At 47.3% G+C, this 18,611-nt stretch overlaps 1 protein-coding gene across 1 annotated transcript in view; it reads left to right on the forward strand.

Moving 5' to 3' along the window:
- Positions 1–263: 263 nt before the first annotated feature.
- The window catches only part of LOC126188805 (Down syndrome cell adhesion molecule-like protein Dscam2), a 168,919-nt gene continuing 150,571 nt past the window's right edge, over positions 264–18,611 (forward strand). The window contains exon 1 of the mRNA XM_049930418.1: positions 264–705. Within this exon, the coding sequence (XP_049786375.1) occupies positions 264–705 (442 nt within the window). The remainder of the gene's footprint in view (positions 706–18,611) is intronic.

The following is an 18,611-nucleotide window of genomic DNA, read 5'->3' on the forward strand; positions in this document are numbered from 1 at the left end:
TACAATAGTTGTACACAAAATTATTTAAACAAATTCCAAATATATACGGTAAGTTTAGTCTCCCTCCAATTGGGACAAAGAATTTAAATGACAGATATACTACATTGCATAGAATCAAACCACGACATCAAAGTTTTAACTAAGAAAGGAATATACAATTTTATGTTATCGATTCAAACACATTTACAGATACTCAATGTTATAACATTAAACCAAAGCAAAAGGCAAAATAAATTTGTACAGCATTAGAGCTGTGGCGTTACATGCCGCGCGCGACGCTGCTCGCAGGCTCTGCGCCGGTGCTGCTGCGGACGTTTCCCGCGGCGACGGTGCGGCCGGGCGCCGCGTGGAGCGCTGCCTGCGAGGCGGCGGGCTCGCCGCGGCCGCAGATCGCGTGGTCGCTGGACGGCGCGCCGCTGCCGGCGCGGCTGCGCGCGCAGCTGGTGGAGACGGCGGGCGCGGCGGGGGCCGGCTCGCTGCTGTCCGAGGTGCGCGCGGCGCGCGTCGGCCCCGAGGACGCGGGCGTCTTCCGCTGCCGCGCCACCAACGCGGCCGGCGCCGTCGCGCACGAGGCGGCGCTGCGCCTGCTCGGCCCGCCGCACGTCAAGCCGATGCAGGACCGGCGCGTGCCCGCCGGCCGCGACGCGCTCTTCACCTGCCGCGTCGCCGGCTTCCCCATCAGCCACATCCAGTGGCACCGCAACGGTGCGTAGCCTACTCCGCCCCGCGTCGCTAACTAACCGCCGACTACCGCTCTGCCAGTAGTAAGCCTAATTTAGAAGGACAAACAGACTTGAAACTCGTTTCCCGAAACCACCATTGCGAAACTAGTTTCGTAAATGGCCATCTACCGGGTGATCAAAAACTCAGTATAAATTTGAAAACTTAATAAACCACGGAATAATGTAGATAGAGAGGTAAAAATTGACACACATGCTTGGAATGACATGGGGTTTTATTAGAACAAAAAAAATTTCACATAATGTCTGACAGATGGTGCTGGACAGCAAAACTGCTACCGTGACGGGTGAGAGGTACGCCATAGGAAGGGGATTGGAACGGGTAAAGGTCCGTTGACAAATGCAGCTGTGGCGAGAATGATTTCGAAGTTCGAAGCCATGGGTTGTTTAGACGATAGACCCCGTAGTGGCCGACCGAGCACAAGGCGTAATGCTGCTGAGACACTTCAGGAAGAAATGGAGACTGTAGCGGGTTCGTCTGTGCACGGGGAAGTCGGCGCTCGTGCAGTCGCACGTCGCACCGGCATTCCATACACTACTGTTTGGTTGGCACTGAGGCGAACCCTCCGAAGCTATCCGTACAAAATCCACCAGCATCATGACCTGTTGCCTGCCGATTTAGTGAAGCGGAGGGCATTTGCGGTGTGGGCGTTTCAAAAGATGGCTGAAGATGACGATTGGTTGAGTAACGTGTTGTGGACCGACGAAGCTCATTTCACGCTCCGAGGGTCTGTCAACAGCCACAACTGCAGAATTTGGGCTAACGAAAATCCTAGAACTGTCGTGAGAACTCCATTGCACGACGAGGAAGTCACGGTATGGGTTGGATTTACCACATCTACCGTTATCGGGCCCTTTTCCTTCGAGGAAATGCATGATTCTGGTTTTGTAACTGCTACTGTGACGGGTGGGAGGTACGCCGATATGTTATAGAACCGCATCATCGCCAGCCTGGCTGATACACACCTGCTGGAACGTACGATGTTTATGCAGGATGGCACTCCACCCCATATTGCTAGACGCGTGAAAAATCTCTTGCGCGCGTCGTTTGGTGATGATCGTGTGCTCAGCCGCCACTTTCGTCATGCTTGGCCTCCCAGGTCCCCAGACCTCAGTCCGTGCGATTATTGGCTTTGGGGTTACCTGAAGTCGCAGGTGTATCGTGATCGACCGACATCTCTAGGGATGCTGAAAGACAACATCCGACGCCAATGCCTCACCGTAACTCCGGACATGCTTTACAGTGCTGTTCACAACATCATTCCTCGACTACAGCTATTGTTGAGGAATGATGGTGGACATGTTGAGTATTTCCTGTAAAGAACATCATCTTTGCTTTGTCTTACTTTGTTATGCTAATTATAGCTATTCTGATCAGATGAAGCGCCATCTGTCGGACATTTTTTGAACTTTTGTATTTTTTTGGTTCTAATAAAACCTCATGTCATTCCAAGCATGTGTGTCAATTTGTACCTCTCTATCTACATTATTCCGGGTTTTATTCAGTTTTCAAATTTATAGTGACTTTTTGATCACCCGGTAGATGGCGATGACAGAATACATTCCAGTTTCCACGCTTTGTGAAGTGGCGCAGGAAATGACTGCCGGCTGCGTAGGTATAAACTCTTTTTCACGAACATCAGGGAACGATTACAGGTGAATCATGCCACTCTTGGCTGTGGCACGGTTCATTTCCTGCCTGGACACGGCTCATATGCAGCGCACATACAGTGCTTCTCACCTTCTGCGGGCGGCAAAGGCCAAAGCGGTGAGTATGGATTCCCTGAACACACCGTGTTGTACTGTAAGTAGTACTCAAAGGCATGGCGAAACATAACAGGCGTCACAACAGAAACTCTACAAGATACACACAAGGGGGGGGGGGGGGGGGGGCACACAAATGCGGAAAACTAAATGAACTGATGATGTGTTTGAAATCTTATGGGACTTAACTGCTAAGGTCATCAGTCCCTAAGATTACACACTACTTAACCTAAATTATCCTAAGGACAAACACATACACTTATGCCCGAGGGAGGACTCGAACCTCAGCTGCGACCAGCCGCACAGTCCGTGGCTGAAGCGCCCTAGACCGCTCAGCTAACTACGAGGTTACTCGGAAAGTAAGGAACAATCGGTCGCGAAATGGAAACCACAGTGAAAATCCGATGAAGTTTTGCACAGGTGTTTTGGGCAATGTCTCTAGTACGTCCGTCGATGGAGTTCCGAGGACACAGGGAGCACATGAAGACACCTAGAACAATAGTGTCTCCCGCCGAGTACGAGGGCCTGGTGAGAAATCTCACCTGAAGCTATGCAGCCAACATTACATAACTGTCGTTCGTTTTCTTCCTCAAGACAATTCCGAGCCGCATTCTGCAGGGGCAATGAAGATGCTCCTGATCGTTTTCCATTGGAAATGTTTGATTACCCACAATACAGCCCGTAATTGTCTCCCTCTGAGTTTCATCTCTACTCACACGAACTGCTGGCTATGAAGACAACATTTTGGCACAGATAACGAGCTGTAGGCCAGCTTAGAGAATTATCGGAAAGCACTGGTGGCTGCCTTCTATAACGAGGGTATTGGAAAGTTGGTACAACGCTGCGACAAACGTATAAGACGGATCGGCGACTATGGAGATAAGTAGCTGGAAGTTGTAGCTAACTGTTGGAAATAAAACAGTTTTGATTTTTTACTGTGGATTCCATTTCGCGGCTTATGGTTCCTTACTTTCCGAGTAGCCCTCGTAAATGAAGTAAAAGACCACATCTACAAGACGGAACATGCAATCAATAAACAAATGAGACCTTGAAGGCTTCGTAGCAGGCGTCAATGAGACGACTGGGTTAGTTCAGATGAGGACTGCAGCCCTACGGACTCCTCCAACATTGACACAGGACATAACACACGAAGAAGAACTTGTAGATACCCAAATACAGGAACATTAAACATACATCAAACCAGAGAGAGATATTTTATCATATTTACTACAACCACATAGATTTTTTAAAAACATACTGAAAATTCGAATAAGAGTAAACACATGATAACACATATGAAAAGACACAATACATAGCATATCCAACAAAGATCAGTAATTATCCAAATTATTACATAATCTACAGAAACAATGGAGGATGTATAAACTAGCGTTGCCGTAGTGTATCAGGCGCCACATTAAACCTGTAAAACAATTACCTAGACTTAAGGAAACAATCATATCAACATAAATTCGTAAGTAACCTTGGGATGCACTGCTCAGGGATGGTGGGATGGAGGTCAGATTACGAAACCTCTTCCCTGGGCAGCATATGTAAACAGACCTCTACCACACAATCTATCCTACCCTCTTTTCTCATTTCCCTTTTATAATTTCTTGTTTCCAGTAAGATGTATAGTACAGGGTGGCGCACGAAATGTGTTACCAATTGTTTCTTTCACAATTTACGACGCACATTAGATATCCCGCTAGGATCTCTACAGCAGTACCAGAAGAGCTTAGAAAAACAAATGAGTTACGAAATGACGTGTAATCCACGATACTGCCGCTAGGAGACTAGTAAGCAGCAATGGCTGACAATGGAAGACTGACAACACAGCAACTATCGGAAATTGTGTTACTTTTTCATGAAACGAAAAGCCTTGTTGTGACTCAGAGGCGTTTTCGACAACAGTTTAACACACGATAGCTCCCTTGCAAGAAGACCATCGACAGGTTGTACGGTAAATTTGTACAGGAAGGAACAGTATTGGAAGCGAAGCGACCTCGACCTAAGCCTGTTTGTTCGCCGGAGAACATTGAAGCGGTACGAGTTACTGTACAGAGAAGTCCCGGGAAATCGTGTAGAAAGGCAGCAGTGCAACTGGGAATATCCAGACGCTCCGTTCAACGCATTCTTAAAAGTGACCTCCATATGTACCCATACAAGACGACCTGTGCACAGAAGCTCACTGAAGAACACAAGCAGCAGAGACTACTGTTTGCTCAGTGGGCGGAGGATAGGGAAGAAACTCTCAACAACGTTTGGTTTTCAGACGAGGCGCATTTTGATTTAGACGGTGTGGTTAACAAACAAAATGTACGCTTTTGGGCCACTGAAAACCAACAAGTGCTTCATGAACGACAACATTATGCTTCGAGGATTGCAGCGTGGGCAGCAATTTCCAGTCACGGACTTATTGGACCCTTTTTCTTTGAAGAAACTGTGAGCGTTATTTGAGCATGCTTCGTAATAGCTTCATTCCACAGCTTCTTGCTACTCCCTTGCCCTTCAACACGCAGTGGTTCATGCAAGATGGAGCAAGGCCACATACTGCAAACACTGTGTTGGAGTTTTCACACGAGCATTTCGACATGCGGATCATTTCACTCAGGTTTCAAGGTCGCTTCAATGACGGACAAAATTTGCCCCCCAATAGTCCAGACCTCAATCCATGTGACTTTTTCTTTGGGGGTACCTAAAGGAAAAAATTTTCCCGAATCGTCCACGTCATTTAATGGAGCTCAGAAGACTTATTCTTCAAGCTTGCAGTGAAATTATGGAAGACATGTGCCGTAGGGTAATCACTAACTTCAGTGTTCGTTTGAAGGAAGTTAGGAAACGAAATGGTGGACATATTGAGCATGTGCTGAGTTAGAACAAATCTCCATGGACGGCTCTTCATTGTAGTATATGTTCTTTTCAGATTGTACTGACAATAAAGTTTATATTCAAAAACCAAATGGTAACACATTTCGTGCGCCACCCTGTAGTTTTATAAGGTTGATACAGCTGCTATTTACACAAAGAAAGTGGACAAAGGACGTCTACGAGAGCCTATTTCCATGTGATGCAGCATGGGCAATGAGAGGCTGCAGCCTCAGCTTCGTAGCATGAGAGCTGCATGGTGAAGGCCGTTGGTCCCAGGTAAGTGGACTGAGTGGAGCACTACAGCCCACACAAAACGTATTAGATTGCAGGCCCTAGTAGTTTTAAAATGCAACCTTGGAAAAAATAGGAAAAAGAAAGAAAATCTCTTTACAAAATGTAAATCCATTTATTAATCAGTGTTAACAACTCAGGCTGCATACACAAGGAACAGCCAAAGGAATCATCGCTCAGTTTATCAAAATGCCATTCAATACCTAATGAACCATAATACACCTTTCAATAACTTGCTCCTCTGGATTCAACCACCTTTACAATAAGGGGCGACGGATTAATATACAAAAATTTGCAACACCTTGATACCTAGTATAACGAATCGATTAGTCAATTCTCCGAGTTTATCCAAGCCTACAATATAGGTGGCATGAATTAAAACACCACAGTTGGCAGTATACAGTAAAAGGTGAATAATAAAATACCCAGTAAAGCATCTTACCCCACAACCTAATCCTATAATGTACCCAGCCAAAGCCATCACATTCCTTAATACTCTGAAGGGTCTATCAGAAGAAAGCTGAACACTCTCCAAAACAGGAACACGGAATGCTCCATTCAGAAGCAATCGCCACATGCATAAAGCCATTTTGCTAGAAAATCCTGTTGCACAATAACACGCAACCCCACACTCCCATCTGGAGAAAGCTACACTTCAGAAATTTGCTTCGGTAACGCTGCAACATCTTCCATACTGCCTGGATCTTTCACTGTGTGTGATTTTCACATCTTTGGCAAACTGAAGAGAGACATGCATGGACATTGGTTTTAGTCGGACGAAGAAGTGCAAGAATGTGGGCTCGTCAGCAGGCCAAAAGTGTTGTATGAAACTATGGTGTCACCGCCAGACACCACACTTGCTAGGTGGTAGCCTTTAAATCGGCCGCGGTCCGTTAGTATACGTCGGACCCGCGTGTCGCCACTATCAGTGATTGCAGACCGAGCGCCGCCACACGGCAGGTCTAGAGAGACTTCCTAGCACTCGCCCCAGTGGTACAACCGACTTTGCTAGCGATGGTTCACTGACAAAATCGCTCTCATTTGCCGAGTCGATAGTTAGCATAGCCTTCAGCTACGTCATTTGCTACGACCTAGCAAGGCGCCATTACCAGTTACTATTGATGCTGTAAAACATGTACCGTCACGAGCGATGTTCACCATTTATGGATTAAAGTTAAGTATTCCACCAGCTACATCAGTTTTTTCTACAGTCTAATTTCCTTGTCCCGTTCCAGACCTCACGTCAGCCTGCGTGAGCTAAAACGCGTGCCTTTCGGTTTCCTCTAGTATACCGGGTTGGCTCTCTTGCCAACCCACAACAGAAACAGTAATTGACTGTCTCGTCTCCCAATGGGATAAATGTTCTACCACATCTGGTGATCAGTTTGGATGGAACCATTCTATAGTCCTGTCGTGGCGAGTGTTCGGTTTTCATTTCACTGTCCCTTGCAGACGGGCAAATACAGGGTTATTACAAATGATTGAAGCGATTTCACAGCTCTACAATAACTTTATTATTTGAGATATTTTCACAATGCTTTGCACACACATACAAACACTCAAAAAGTTTTTTTAGGTATTCACAAATGATCGATATGTGCCCCTTTAGTGATTCGGCAGACATCAAGCCGATAATCAAGTTCCTCCCACACTCGGCGCAGCATGTTCCCATCAATGAGTTCGAAAGCATCGTCGATGCGAGCTCACAGTTCTGGCACGTTTCTTGGTACAGGAGGTTTAAACACTGAATCTTTCACATACCCTACCGAAAGAAATCGCATGGGGTTAAGTCGGGAGAGCGTGGAGGCCATGTCATGAATTGCTGATCATGATCTTCACCACGACCGATCCATCGGTTTTCCAATCTCCTGTTTAAGAAATGCCGAACATCATGATGGAAGTGCGGTGGAGCACCATCCTGTTGAAAGATGAAGTCGGCGCTGTCGGTCTCCAGTTGTGGCATGAGCCAATTTTCCAGCATGTCCAGATACACGTGTCCTGTAACGTTTTTTTCGCAGAAGAAAGAGGGGCCGTAAACTTTAAACCGTGAGATTGAACAAAACACGTTAAATTTTGGTGAATTGCGAATTTGCTGCACGAATGCGTGAGGATTCTCTACTGCCCAGATTCGCACATTGTGTCTGTTCACTTCACCATTAAGAAAAAATGTTGCTTCATCACTGAAAACGAGTTTCGCACTGAACGCATCCTCTTCCATGAGCTGTTGCAACCGCGCCGAAATTTCAAAGCGTTTGTCATCGGGAGTCAGGGCTTGTAGCAATTGTAAACGGTAAGGCTTCTGCTTTAGCCTTTTCCGTAAGATTTTCCAAACCGTCGGCTGTGGTACGTTTAGCTCCCTGCTTGCTTTATTCGTCGACTTCCGCGGGCTACGCGTGAAACTTGCCCGCACGCGTTCAACCGTTTCTTCGCTCACTGCAGGCCGACCCGTTGATTTCCCCTTACAGAGGCATCCAGAAGCTTTAAACTGCGCATACCATCGCCGAATGGAGTTAGCAGTTGGTGGATGTTTGTTGAACTTCGTCCTCAAGTGTCGTTGCACTGTTATGACTGACTGATGTGAGTGCATTTCAAGCACGACATACGCTTTCTCGGCTCCTGTCGCCATTTTGTCTCACTGCACTCTCGAGCGCTCTGGCGGCAGAAACCTGAAGTGCGGCTTCAGCCGAACAAAACTTTATGAGTTTTTCTGCGTATCTGTAGTGTGTCGTGACCATATGTCAATGAATGGAGCTACAGTGAATTTATGAAATCGCTTCAATCATTTGTAATAGCCCTGTATAATGAGACGAAATTAACAGCAAAACACCAACCATATGTAGAGTCTGCTGGGCTCTGTAGATAAGGACAGTAAAACCAGAGAGATAAAAATTCTCACTAAATGCTATTCAACCATATACAACCCCTCCAACTGAATATGCTAGGCCCAATAGTAGCCTCGTTGTGTTTCACAAACGTAATCAGTTGGTGACTTAAGTAGCCTCTCTGACACAGCTGCTGTCTGCACTACAAGAAAGTACTGGTCATACTAGATACTCTCTGCCTTGCCAAAAACACCTCACAGCAAACAACTCTTGACACCTTGCTGCACTGTTTTCCCTAGATCCACGAAGCAATGCACAGACTTGCACTGTGGCCAGAATGAGGCCCCACATTGTCAGCAAGTCATCGCAATCATCAACTAACAGCCAACCAGGATGCCTGGCTGATTTGCTCTGAGCCTCCCGCTTCGCCTGTCCAGCCAGCTACTCTCATACTCCAAGTTGCTAGTAGTCTCCTTCTTTGCTGACTGTTCAAAACTCCCCTGCTGCAACGAAGCACTCTCTAACCAATTGCGAGAGTGGCCGGCCTATCTTCCATCTACACAGAGCAATTCTGCCACGTGCAACTCTCTGGGATAGCCACACCAGTACACAAACAAGCTCTCAGCCAGTACACCAAGCGTGGCCTCAGCACCACGCCAACTTATTCAGTGCTATCCACAGCCCCCAGGCACTGGCTCCAAGAAGTTATTTCTGCTACATTTCCCGTCGTCAAACTGCCCTCCCCTGGGCCACACGGCTACACCTCACATAGATGTGGCACTGTGTCCGCAATACAGGCAGATACGCATGCCCTCAGCAGTGACACTAACACAAGAGTCGTGTTGACACACCGTACTACACTCCTGGAAATTGAAATAAGAACACCGTGAATTCATTTTCCCAGGAAGGGGAAATTTTATTGACACATTCCTGGGGTCAGATACATCACATGATCACACTGACAGAACCACAGGCACATAGACACAGGCAACAGAGCATGCACAATGTCGGCACTAGTACAGTGTATATCCACCTTTCGCAGCAATGCAGGCTGCTATTCTCCCATGGAGACGATCGTAGAGATGCTGGATGTAGTCCTGTGGAACGGCTTGCCATGCCATTTCCACCCAGCGCCTCAGTTGGACCAGCGTTCGTGCTGGACGTGCAGACCGCGTGAGACGACGCTTCATCCAGTCCCAAACATGCTCAATGGGGGACAGATCCGGAGATCTTGCTGGCCAGGGTAGTTGACTTACACCTTCTAGAGCACGTTGGGTGGCACGGGATACATGCGGACGTGCATTATCCTGTTGGAACAGCAAGTTCCCTTGCCGGTCTAGGAATGCTAGAACGATGGGTTCGATGACGGTTTGGATGTACCGTGCACTATTCAGTGTCCCCTCGACGATCACCAGTGGTGTACGGCCAGTGTAGGAGATCGCTCCCCACACCATGATGCCGGGTGTTGGCCCTGTGTGCCTCGGTCGTATGCAGTCCTGATTGTGGCGCTCACCTGCACGGCGCCAAACACGCATACGACCATCATTGGCACCAAGGCAGAAGCGACTCTCATCGCTGAAGACGACACGTCTCCATTCGTCCCTCCATTCACGCCTGTCGCGACACCACTGGAGGCGGGCTGCACGATGTTGGGGCGTGAGCGGAAGACAGCCTAACGGTGTGCGGGACCGTAGCCCAGCTTCATGGAGACGGTTGCGAATGGTCCTCGCCGATACCCCAGGAGCAACAGTGTCCCTAATTTGCTGGGAAGTGGCGGTGCGGTCCCCTACGGCACTGCGTAGGATCCTACGGTCTTGGCGTGCATCCGTGCGTCGCTGCGGTCCGGTCCCACGTCGACGGGCACGTGCACCTTCCGCCGACCACTGGCGACAACATCGATGTACTGTGGAGACCTCACGCCCCACGTGTTGAGCAATTCGGCGGTACGTCCACCCGGCCTCCCGCATGCCCACTATACGGCCTCGCTCAAAGTCCGTCAACTGCACATACGGTTCACGTCCACGCTGTCGCGGCATGCTACCAGTGTTAAAGACTGCGATGGAGCTCCGTATGCCACGGCAAACTGGCTGACACTGACGGCGGCGGTGCACAAATGCTGCGCAGCTAGCGCCATTCGACGGCCAACACCGCGGTTCCTGGTGTGTCCGCTGTGCCGTGCATGTGATCATTGCTTGTACAGCCCTCTCGCAGTGTCCGGAGCAAGTATGGTGGGTCTGACACACCGGTGTCAATGTGTTCTTTTTTACATTTCCAGGAGTGTAGATGGGGTGGGAGTCCTCTGTGCCATGAACTGCTAATTCACAGCCAATGAGAAACAAAACATTTTTATCTCTAAAAGTTGTGGCAGTTTCATCGGTAGTGGTACACTTCAGTCTTCTCTGCCTGAAATCTCCAGAAAAAGAAGAACAATCGTGTTTGAATACGAAACTCGAAGGAGAAAAGATGTCATCTCGGGTGCTCAGCTGCTAAATTTTGGTAGATAACTCCAGGGTCTACTTCAACCACCTAACAACATCAGAATAAGTTAGGGATGTTAACAGAGTCCAACATGTTATAAGGAAAGAAGTTACACTGATCCTTGAAACACAATCGTCAGAACTGGAACTAACAAACTAATAACGGGTTTTTAGCAAGGTGAGATTTTTATTTCTCGTCTCTCTTGTACCTACAGTACATTCCAAAGTGCACAATTGTCAAAAGTGTCCCAGACGTTTGGGTTCCATTTATTCGCGGACATTTCTTACATCTGACTGTGACATGAATCTTTACTGTTTGTACATATTAAATTTTCTTTTTCCACCCTTAGCTACATTGTGTTATTTGAGTAGTTCTGTATTGCACATCTGCGCTTTAAGTGAAGTATGTCTCTTCGCGACAGCTTAATGTAGAACTAAGAGCATCTACGAAAGTTTTCAAATACAGAAACGGATCTTCATTACTCCTGTTTCTTACAGAACGTATTTTGGTCAGGAACTCCGACACTGTCAATCCTTCCATGCTCATATCGTAAAGACTTTTCTCAAGTACAACACTACATCGGCTTTGTTCTTGTACCGGTCATCATTAACATTTCACAAGCCCCTATTCATGTCACAAGAGCCCAAAAACCAATAACTGTCCCAGTTTCGCAGACAACATTGCGTTTATTGAAACGCCATCAGACCTAAAAACACACACAACAAATAGTTTCGTATCGTAAACGCCCCAAAACTGAATGGTTTTGCCAACAACTTTCACTGCTGCAGGTCGCACGTGTGCAGTGCAGTTCCGAAACTTACTTTTGCAATGTAGCGTCTGAGTGTAAACAAGGCTGTCTTGCTTGTGGCAGCCCGTGTCGTTACCTGTGATAGGGAGGCACAGCAACGTTGGGGCAGTGGAGTGGAAGGGTGCAAATACACTCCTGGAAATGGAAAAAAGAACACATTAACACCAGTGTGTCAGACCCACCATACTTGCTCCGGACACTGCGAGAGGGCTGTACAAGCAATGATCACACGCACGGCACAGCGGACACACCAGGAACCGCGGTGTTGGCCGTCGAATGGCGCTAGCTGCGCAGCATTTGTGCACCGCCGCCATCAGTGTCAGCCAGTTTGCCGTGGCATACGGAGCTCCATCGCAGTCTTTAACACTGGTAGCATGCCGCGACAGCGTGGACGTGAACCGTATGTGCAGTTGACGGACTTTGAGCGAGGGCGTATAGTGGGCATGCGGGAGGCCGGGTGGACGTACCGCCGAATTGCTCAATACGTGGGGCGTGAGGTCTCCACAGTACATCGATGTTGTCGCCAGTGGTCGGCGGAAGGTGCACGTGCCCGTCGACCTGGGACCGGACCGCAGCGACGCACGGACGCACGCCAAGACCGTAGGATCCTACGCAGTGCCGTAGGGGACCGCACCGCCACTTCCCAGCAAATTAGGGACACTGTTGCTCCTGGGGTATCGGCGAGGACCATTCGCAACCGTCTCCATGAAGCTGGGCAACGGTCCCGCACACCGTTAGGCCGTCTTCCGCTCACGCCCCAACATCGTGCAGCCCGCCTCCAGTGGTGTCGCGACAGGCGTGAATGGAGGGACGAATGGAGACGTGTCGTCTTCAGCGATGAGAGTCGCTTCTGCCTTGGTGCCAATGATGGTCGTATGCGTGTTTGACGCCGTGCAGGTGAGCGCCACAATCAGGACTGCATACGACCGAGGCACACAGGGCCAACACCCGGCATCATGGTGTGGGGAGCGATCTCCTACACTGGCCGTACACCACTGGTGATCGTCGAGGGGACACTGAATAGTGCACGGTACATCCAAACCGTCATCGAACCCATCGTTCTACCATTCCTAGACCGGCAAGGGAACTTGCTGTTCCAACAGGACAATGCACGTCCGCATGTATCCCGTGCCACCCAACGTGCTCTAGAAGGTGTAAGTCAACTACCCTGGCCAGCAAGATCTCCGGATCTGTCCCCCATTGAGCATGTTTGGGACTGGATGAAGCGTCGTCTCACGCGGTCTGCACGTCCAGCACGAACGCTGGTCCAACTGAGGCGCCGGGTGGAAATGGCATGGCAAGCCGTTCCACAGGACTACATCCAGCATCTCTACGATCGTCTCCATGGGAGAATAGCAGCCTGCATTGCTGCGAAAGGTGGATATACACTGTACTAGTGCCGACATTGTGCATGCTCTGTTGCCTGTGTCTATGTGCCTGTGGTTCTGTCAGTGTGATCATGTGATGTATCTGACCCCAGGAATGTGTCAATAAAGTTTCCCCTTCCTGGGACAATGAGTTCACGGTGTTCTTATTTCAATTTCCAGGAGTGTATGTTTTTTCTAGGTAACACGGCTTTATAACAATAAACAAAATTGAACTACAGCCACATACATACAAAAGCTGTGCCTGGCACTAAGATACGAGGGTTGCCCAGAAAGTAATGCACCGCATTTTTTTTCTTCAACAATTCTTTATTGAACATAATGAGAATTACACACACGAAAGAATGCTGTTTCATCTACCTACCCTATTTTTCCACGTAACTTCCACCCTGTTCTATGACCTTCCTCCAGCGCGGGCGTGTATGCCTTGTTGGTACACACACTTTTGAATATCCAAGAGTGCAGATAACTGCATCCACCTTTCCTTTGCTGACTGACAGATGCAGCGCCAACTTCCGAGTACTAATGCGTCTGTCCTCGCTGCAACATATCAGGTGTGACAGCCACGCACGCTTTCCCTGACCGCTGCAAATCGTGGAGCTCCTCCGAACCGCCATCCGATGACCTCACCCTCCGTGCCCAGCGACTGACTGTACTTCTGTCGGCAGCAGATGCTCCATAGACTTTGCACAAGCGTTTGTGAATATGCCTCACAGTTTCTTTCTCTGGTTGTAACGTACATCACCTACAGACGCCATTTTGAAAGTGTCCTGCAGCTACGCTATCTGTCGGAAGTAACGGAAACTTGGCGCGCTCACTCAGCTTATACATACGTGACGTTTCGTATTCGTAGCAGTGTTTTCGGCTGAGAAAAAAGTGCGGTGCGTTACTTTCTGGGCAACCCTCGTATAATAAAAATAAAAATAAAATATGCTTAAAGGCAAAAGTTCAGACAGCTAAATAATTAAAAAATAAATGGAAGCGGTATGTTATGTCACTAGCTTACATGGGGGCTGTACGAACTTCCCCTCACCGATTTGATTCGTATCGACAGGGTATACAAGGCGCAACTAGGACTTAAACATGTGTAAACAGCAAGACGCAACTCTCAACCGTTGTTGAAAAAATCGAGTTTAAACATTACTGATTTCCTTGTACTATATGCCTTGTAGGGCGGCTGGTGCTCACAGAATCAGCAGCCGAGGGAGTAACTGCTTACAAGGGAACCTCCCCATCGCACCCCCCTCAGATTTAGTTATAAGTTGGCACAGTGACTAGGCCTTGAAAAACTGAACACAGATCAATCGAGAAAACAGGAAGAAGTTGTGTGGAACTATGAAAAAAATGAATAAAATATACAAACTGAGTAGTCCATTAGAAAGATAGGGAACATCAAGGACAATCGCAGTCATGGAGCGCCGTGGTCCCGTGGTTAGCGCGAGAGCTGCGGAATGAAAAGTTCCTGGTTCAAGTCTTCCATCCACTGGAAATTTTACTTTCTTTATTTTTGCAAAGTTATGATCTGTCCATTCGTTCATTGACGTCTCTGTTCACTGTAATAAGTTTATTGTCTGTGTTTTGCGACCGCACCGCATAACTGTGCGATTAGTAGACGAAAGAACGTGCCTCTCCAATGGGAACCGAAAACATTTGATCGCAAGGTCATAGGTCAACCGATTCCTCCACAGGAAAACACGTCTGATATATTATATACGACACTGGTGAAAGCATGTGCGTCACATGACAGGAATATGTTGTCGGCCCACCTAACTTGTACACTTAGCGAATGGGTAAAAAGATTCTTCTACCTTGCCCGATTTAGGTTTTCTTGTGGATGTGATAATCACTCCCAAAAAAGTGATGAAAACACAAGAGTTTGTCACATAAACTGAAAATAAAAAATTAAACTTTTCACTCGATGGAAGACTTGAACCTGGGACCCCTCGTTCCGTAGCCGCTCTCGCTAACCACGGGCCCACGGCACTCCTTGGTTCGCCTTGTCCTTGATGTTGCCTATCTTCGCATGGACTTTGTATATTTTACTAATTTTTTTCGTAGTTCCACACAACTTCCTCCTGTTTTCTCGATTGATCTGTGTTCAGTTTTTCAAGGCCTATCCACTGTGCCAACTTACAACTAAATCTAAGGGGGGTGCGATGGGGAGGTTCCCTTGTTAGTTTCATAGGCGCGAGGTATCTGGATTGTATCTCGCTACTTCTTTTTTGAGTTATTTCACCAATATTCGGTGCTATGCTTAGACATTGTGCAACAACCGTGAACCGTTTATGATTGTAAAACAATGTTTACACTGTACTAAGTGTTGGAACAACCCCTTTTTTATACCTAAGTAAAGGCTATACAATTAAGCGATAAAGAAAATATCAGGCACTTTTTGTCGGCAGAGTTCCGTAAAAATTCACGTCTCCCAAGATTGTAAAACATTGCCGCAACCGCCGCCACAACAAAACGGTGGCAATAAAAAATGTAGTATTACTAAGCCACCCCTTGTGGCTGTGTAGAATCGGGGAAAACAATTTCAGGAAATACGTAAGAATTTGCAAATTATTACAAAGACTACAACAGATATCAGGAGTGGGGAAGTGGCACCTCTTGCTCCCCCCCCCCCCCTCCTCCCGCCCCTTCCTCTACACCCGCTTTGCTGATGCCTGTGGTCATCGTTATACAGACCAAGCACCTAGTGTGATATACAAGGTCATTCTTTCAGAGATGACGAAGAATGGTAAATGTATCAGTTTCAGGCAGGGACCTTAGTCTGCAAACAACAGAGTTGTAAGTTATAAGAGAAAATCGTTCTGATACCTCTGCAGTCGAATACATATACCGTTAGTGTTGTTGCCAACATTGTAGGGTAGGCAACTTTCAGAGGTGGTAGAAAAATGTCTAGTACATTGGGGCTCTAAAATGCATATCTTTAGAGCTATGAGTACTTGTTCATCTTCGATACTGTGAATCCCATTATTCTATTGCAAACTCTTTGGTTCCATATTCTTGGAAGAGATAGTATGGACTAAAACAAGTAAAAAATGTCGAGTAAGTATGGGCTCTTAGTGCATACCTGAAGACCCATGGGCAGTTGTACAGAAGAAGAGATGTGTTTCACAGTAGTGAAGATGAACAAATGCTCATAGCTTTTATGGTGTTCATTTTAGAACCCATATTTACTTGCAGTTTCTTTCATGTTTTGGTCCATACTACCTCTCTGAAAATTATGGAAACCAGAAAGTTTATAGTAAAAGAGATGTGTTTCACAGTATCGAAGATGAACAAGTGATCGTAGCTCTACGAAATGCATTTCAGAGTCCATATTTAACGGACACTTTTTTCTCGTTTTTGTCCGTACCACCACCTCTGAAAGTTCCCTACCTTACCCTACCCTACACTACCCTAAAATCTTAGCAACAGCACTACTGGTACTATCAGAGTTAGCAAAAAGACTTTCGCTTATAACTTTCTATTCGCTCGCATTTCGGACGAGGGTCTTGTACCTCAGATTGATACATTTACCCTTTGCCATTATCCCTGAAATTTTGTGACATTATCACGGATTGACCATGTAGAGAGTGCGACGGGTGCACAATATGATCAACTATGATCCACATAGCCGGTAATCTGTACAACAGCTGTTACTTCTGTGAGGTGCGAGGGCTGGTGGCTGTGGCCTATCTTACCGGTCTCCGTGACGTTATCTTTCAACAAGATAACGCATAATTGACTGTCTCCGGTGTTGTCCTGATGCACCACGATGCAGAGGGTGTTCAACTACGAGGTGCATTCAAGTTCTAAGGCCTCCGATTTTTTTTCTAATTAAATACTCACCCGAAATCGATGAAACTGGCGTTACTTCTCGACGTAATCGCCCTGCAGACGTACACATTTTTCACAACGTTGACGCCATGATTCCATGGCAGCGGCGAAGGCTTCTTTAGGAGTCTGTTTTGACCACTGGAAAATCGCTGAGGCAATAGCAGCATGGCTGGTGAATGTGCGGCCACGGAGAGTGTCTTTCATTGTTGGAAAAAGCCAAAAGTCACTAGGAGCCAGGTCAGGTGAGTAGAGAGCATGAGGAATCACTTCAAAGTTGTTATCACGAAGAAACTGTTGCGTAACGTTAGCTCGATGTGCGGGTGCGTTGTCTTGGTGAAACAGCACACGCACAGCCCTTCCCGGACGTTTTTGTCGCAGTGCAGGAAGGAATTTGTTCTTCAAAACATTTTCGTAGGATGCACCTGTCACGGTAGTGCTCTTTGGAACGCAATGGGTAAGGATTACGCCCTCGCTGTCCCAGAACATGGACACCATCATTTTTTCAGCACTGGCGGTTACCCGAAATTTTTTTGGTGGCGATGAATCTGTGTGCTTCCATTGAGCTGACTGGCGCTTTGTTTCTGGATTGAAAATTGGCATCCACGTCCCATCCATTGTCACAACTGACGAAAAGAAAGTCCCATTCATGCTGTCGTTGCGTGTCAACATTGCTTGGCAACATGCCACACAGGCAGCCATGTGGTCGTCCGCCAGCATTCGTGGCACCCACCTGGGTGACACTTTCGCATTTTCAGGTCGTCATTCAAGATTGTGTGCACAGAACCCACAGAAATGCCAACTCTGGAGGCTATCTGTTCAACAGTAATTCGGCGATCCCCCAAAACAATTCTCTCCACTTTCTCGATCATGTCGTCAGACCGGCTTGTGCGAGCCCGAGGTTGTTTCGGTTTGTTGTCACATGATGTTCTGCCTTCATTAAATTGTCGCACCCACGAACGCACTTTCGACACATCCGTAACTCCATCACCACATGTATCCTTTAATTGTCGGTGAATTTCAGTTGGTTTCACACCACGCAAATTCAGAAAACGAATGATTGCACGCTGTTCAAGTAAGGAAAACGTCGCCATTTTAAGTATTTAAAACAGTTCTCATTCTCGCCGCTGGCGGTAAAATTCCATCTGCCGTACGGTGCTGCCATCTCTGGGACGTATTGACAATGAACGCCGCCTCATTTTAAAACAATGCGCATGTTTCTATCTCTTTCCAATCCGGAGAAAAAAAAATCGGAGGCCTTAGAACTTGAATGCACCTCGTACTGCCCTGGCCAGCACGTTCTCCAGATCTCTCATTCGCGGAAAACACCTGGTAATGGATTAATTACTGAGAGGAATAGCTCACCAGCTTCTGTGACTGATGAATTCTGATGCTGAGATGAAGCAACGTGGGAAGGCGTGCCCGTATCTGTCATCCAAGCTTGATTCACTCGATGCCCAGCCAGCTGAGAGTTATTGTTGCTGCCTGAGGGGCAGCTCTGTGTACTAAATTTCGCGTCCTGTATACGCTCAAGTCACGTTCAAAAGTAATCACGTGTCAATAAGGAATGTTTCGTGAGCAGCTATACTTTCCAGTTATTGTGTATCAATGACCATAGCTCTAACGGTAT

This window comes from Schistocerca cancellata, chromosome 5, assembly GCF_023864275.1.
Source record: "Schistocerca cancellata isolate TAMUIC-IGC-003103 chromosome 5, iqSchCanc2.1, whole genome shotgun sequence".
NCBI classification, from domain to species: Eukaryota; Metazoa; Arthropoda; class Insecta; order Orthoptera; family Acrididae; genus Schistocerca; species Schistocerca cancellata.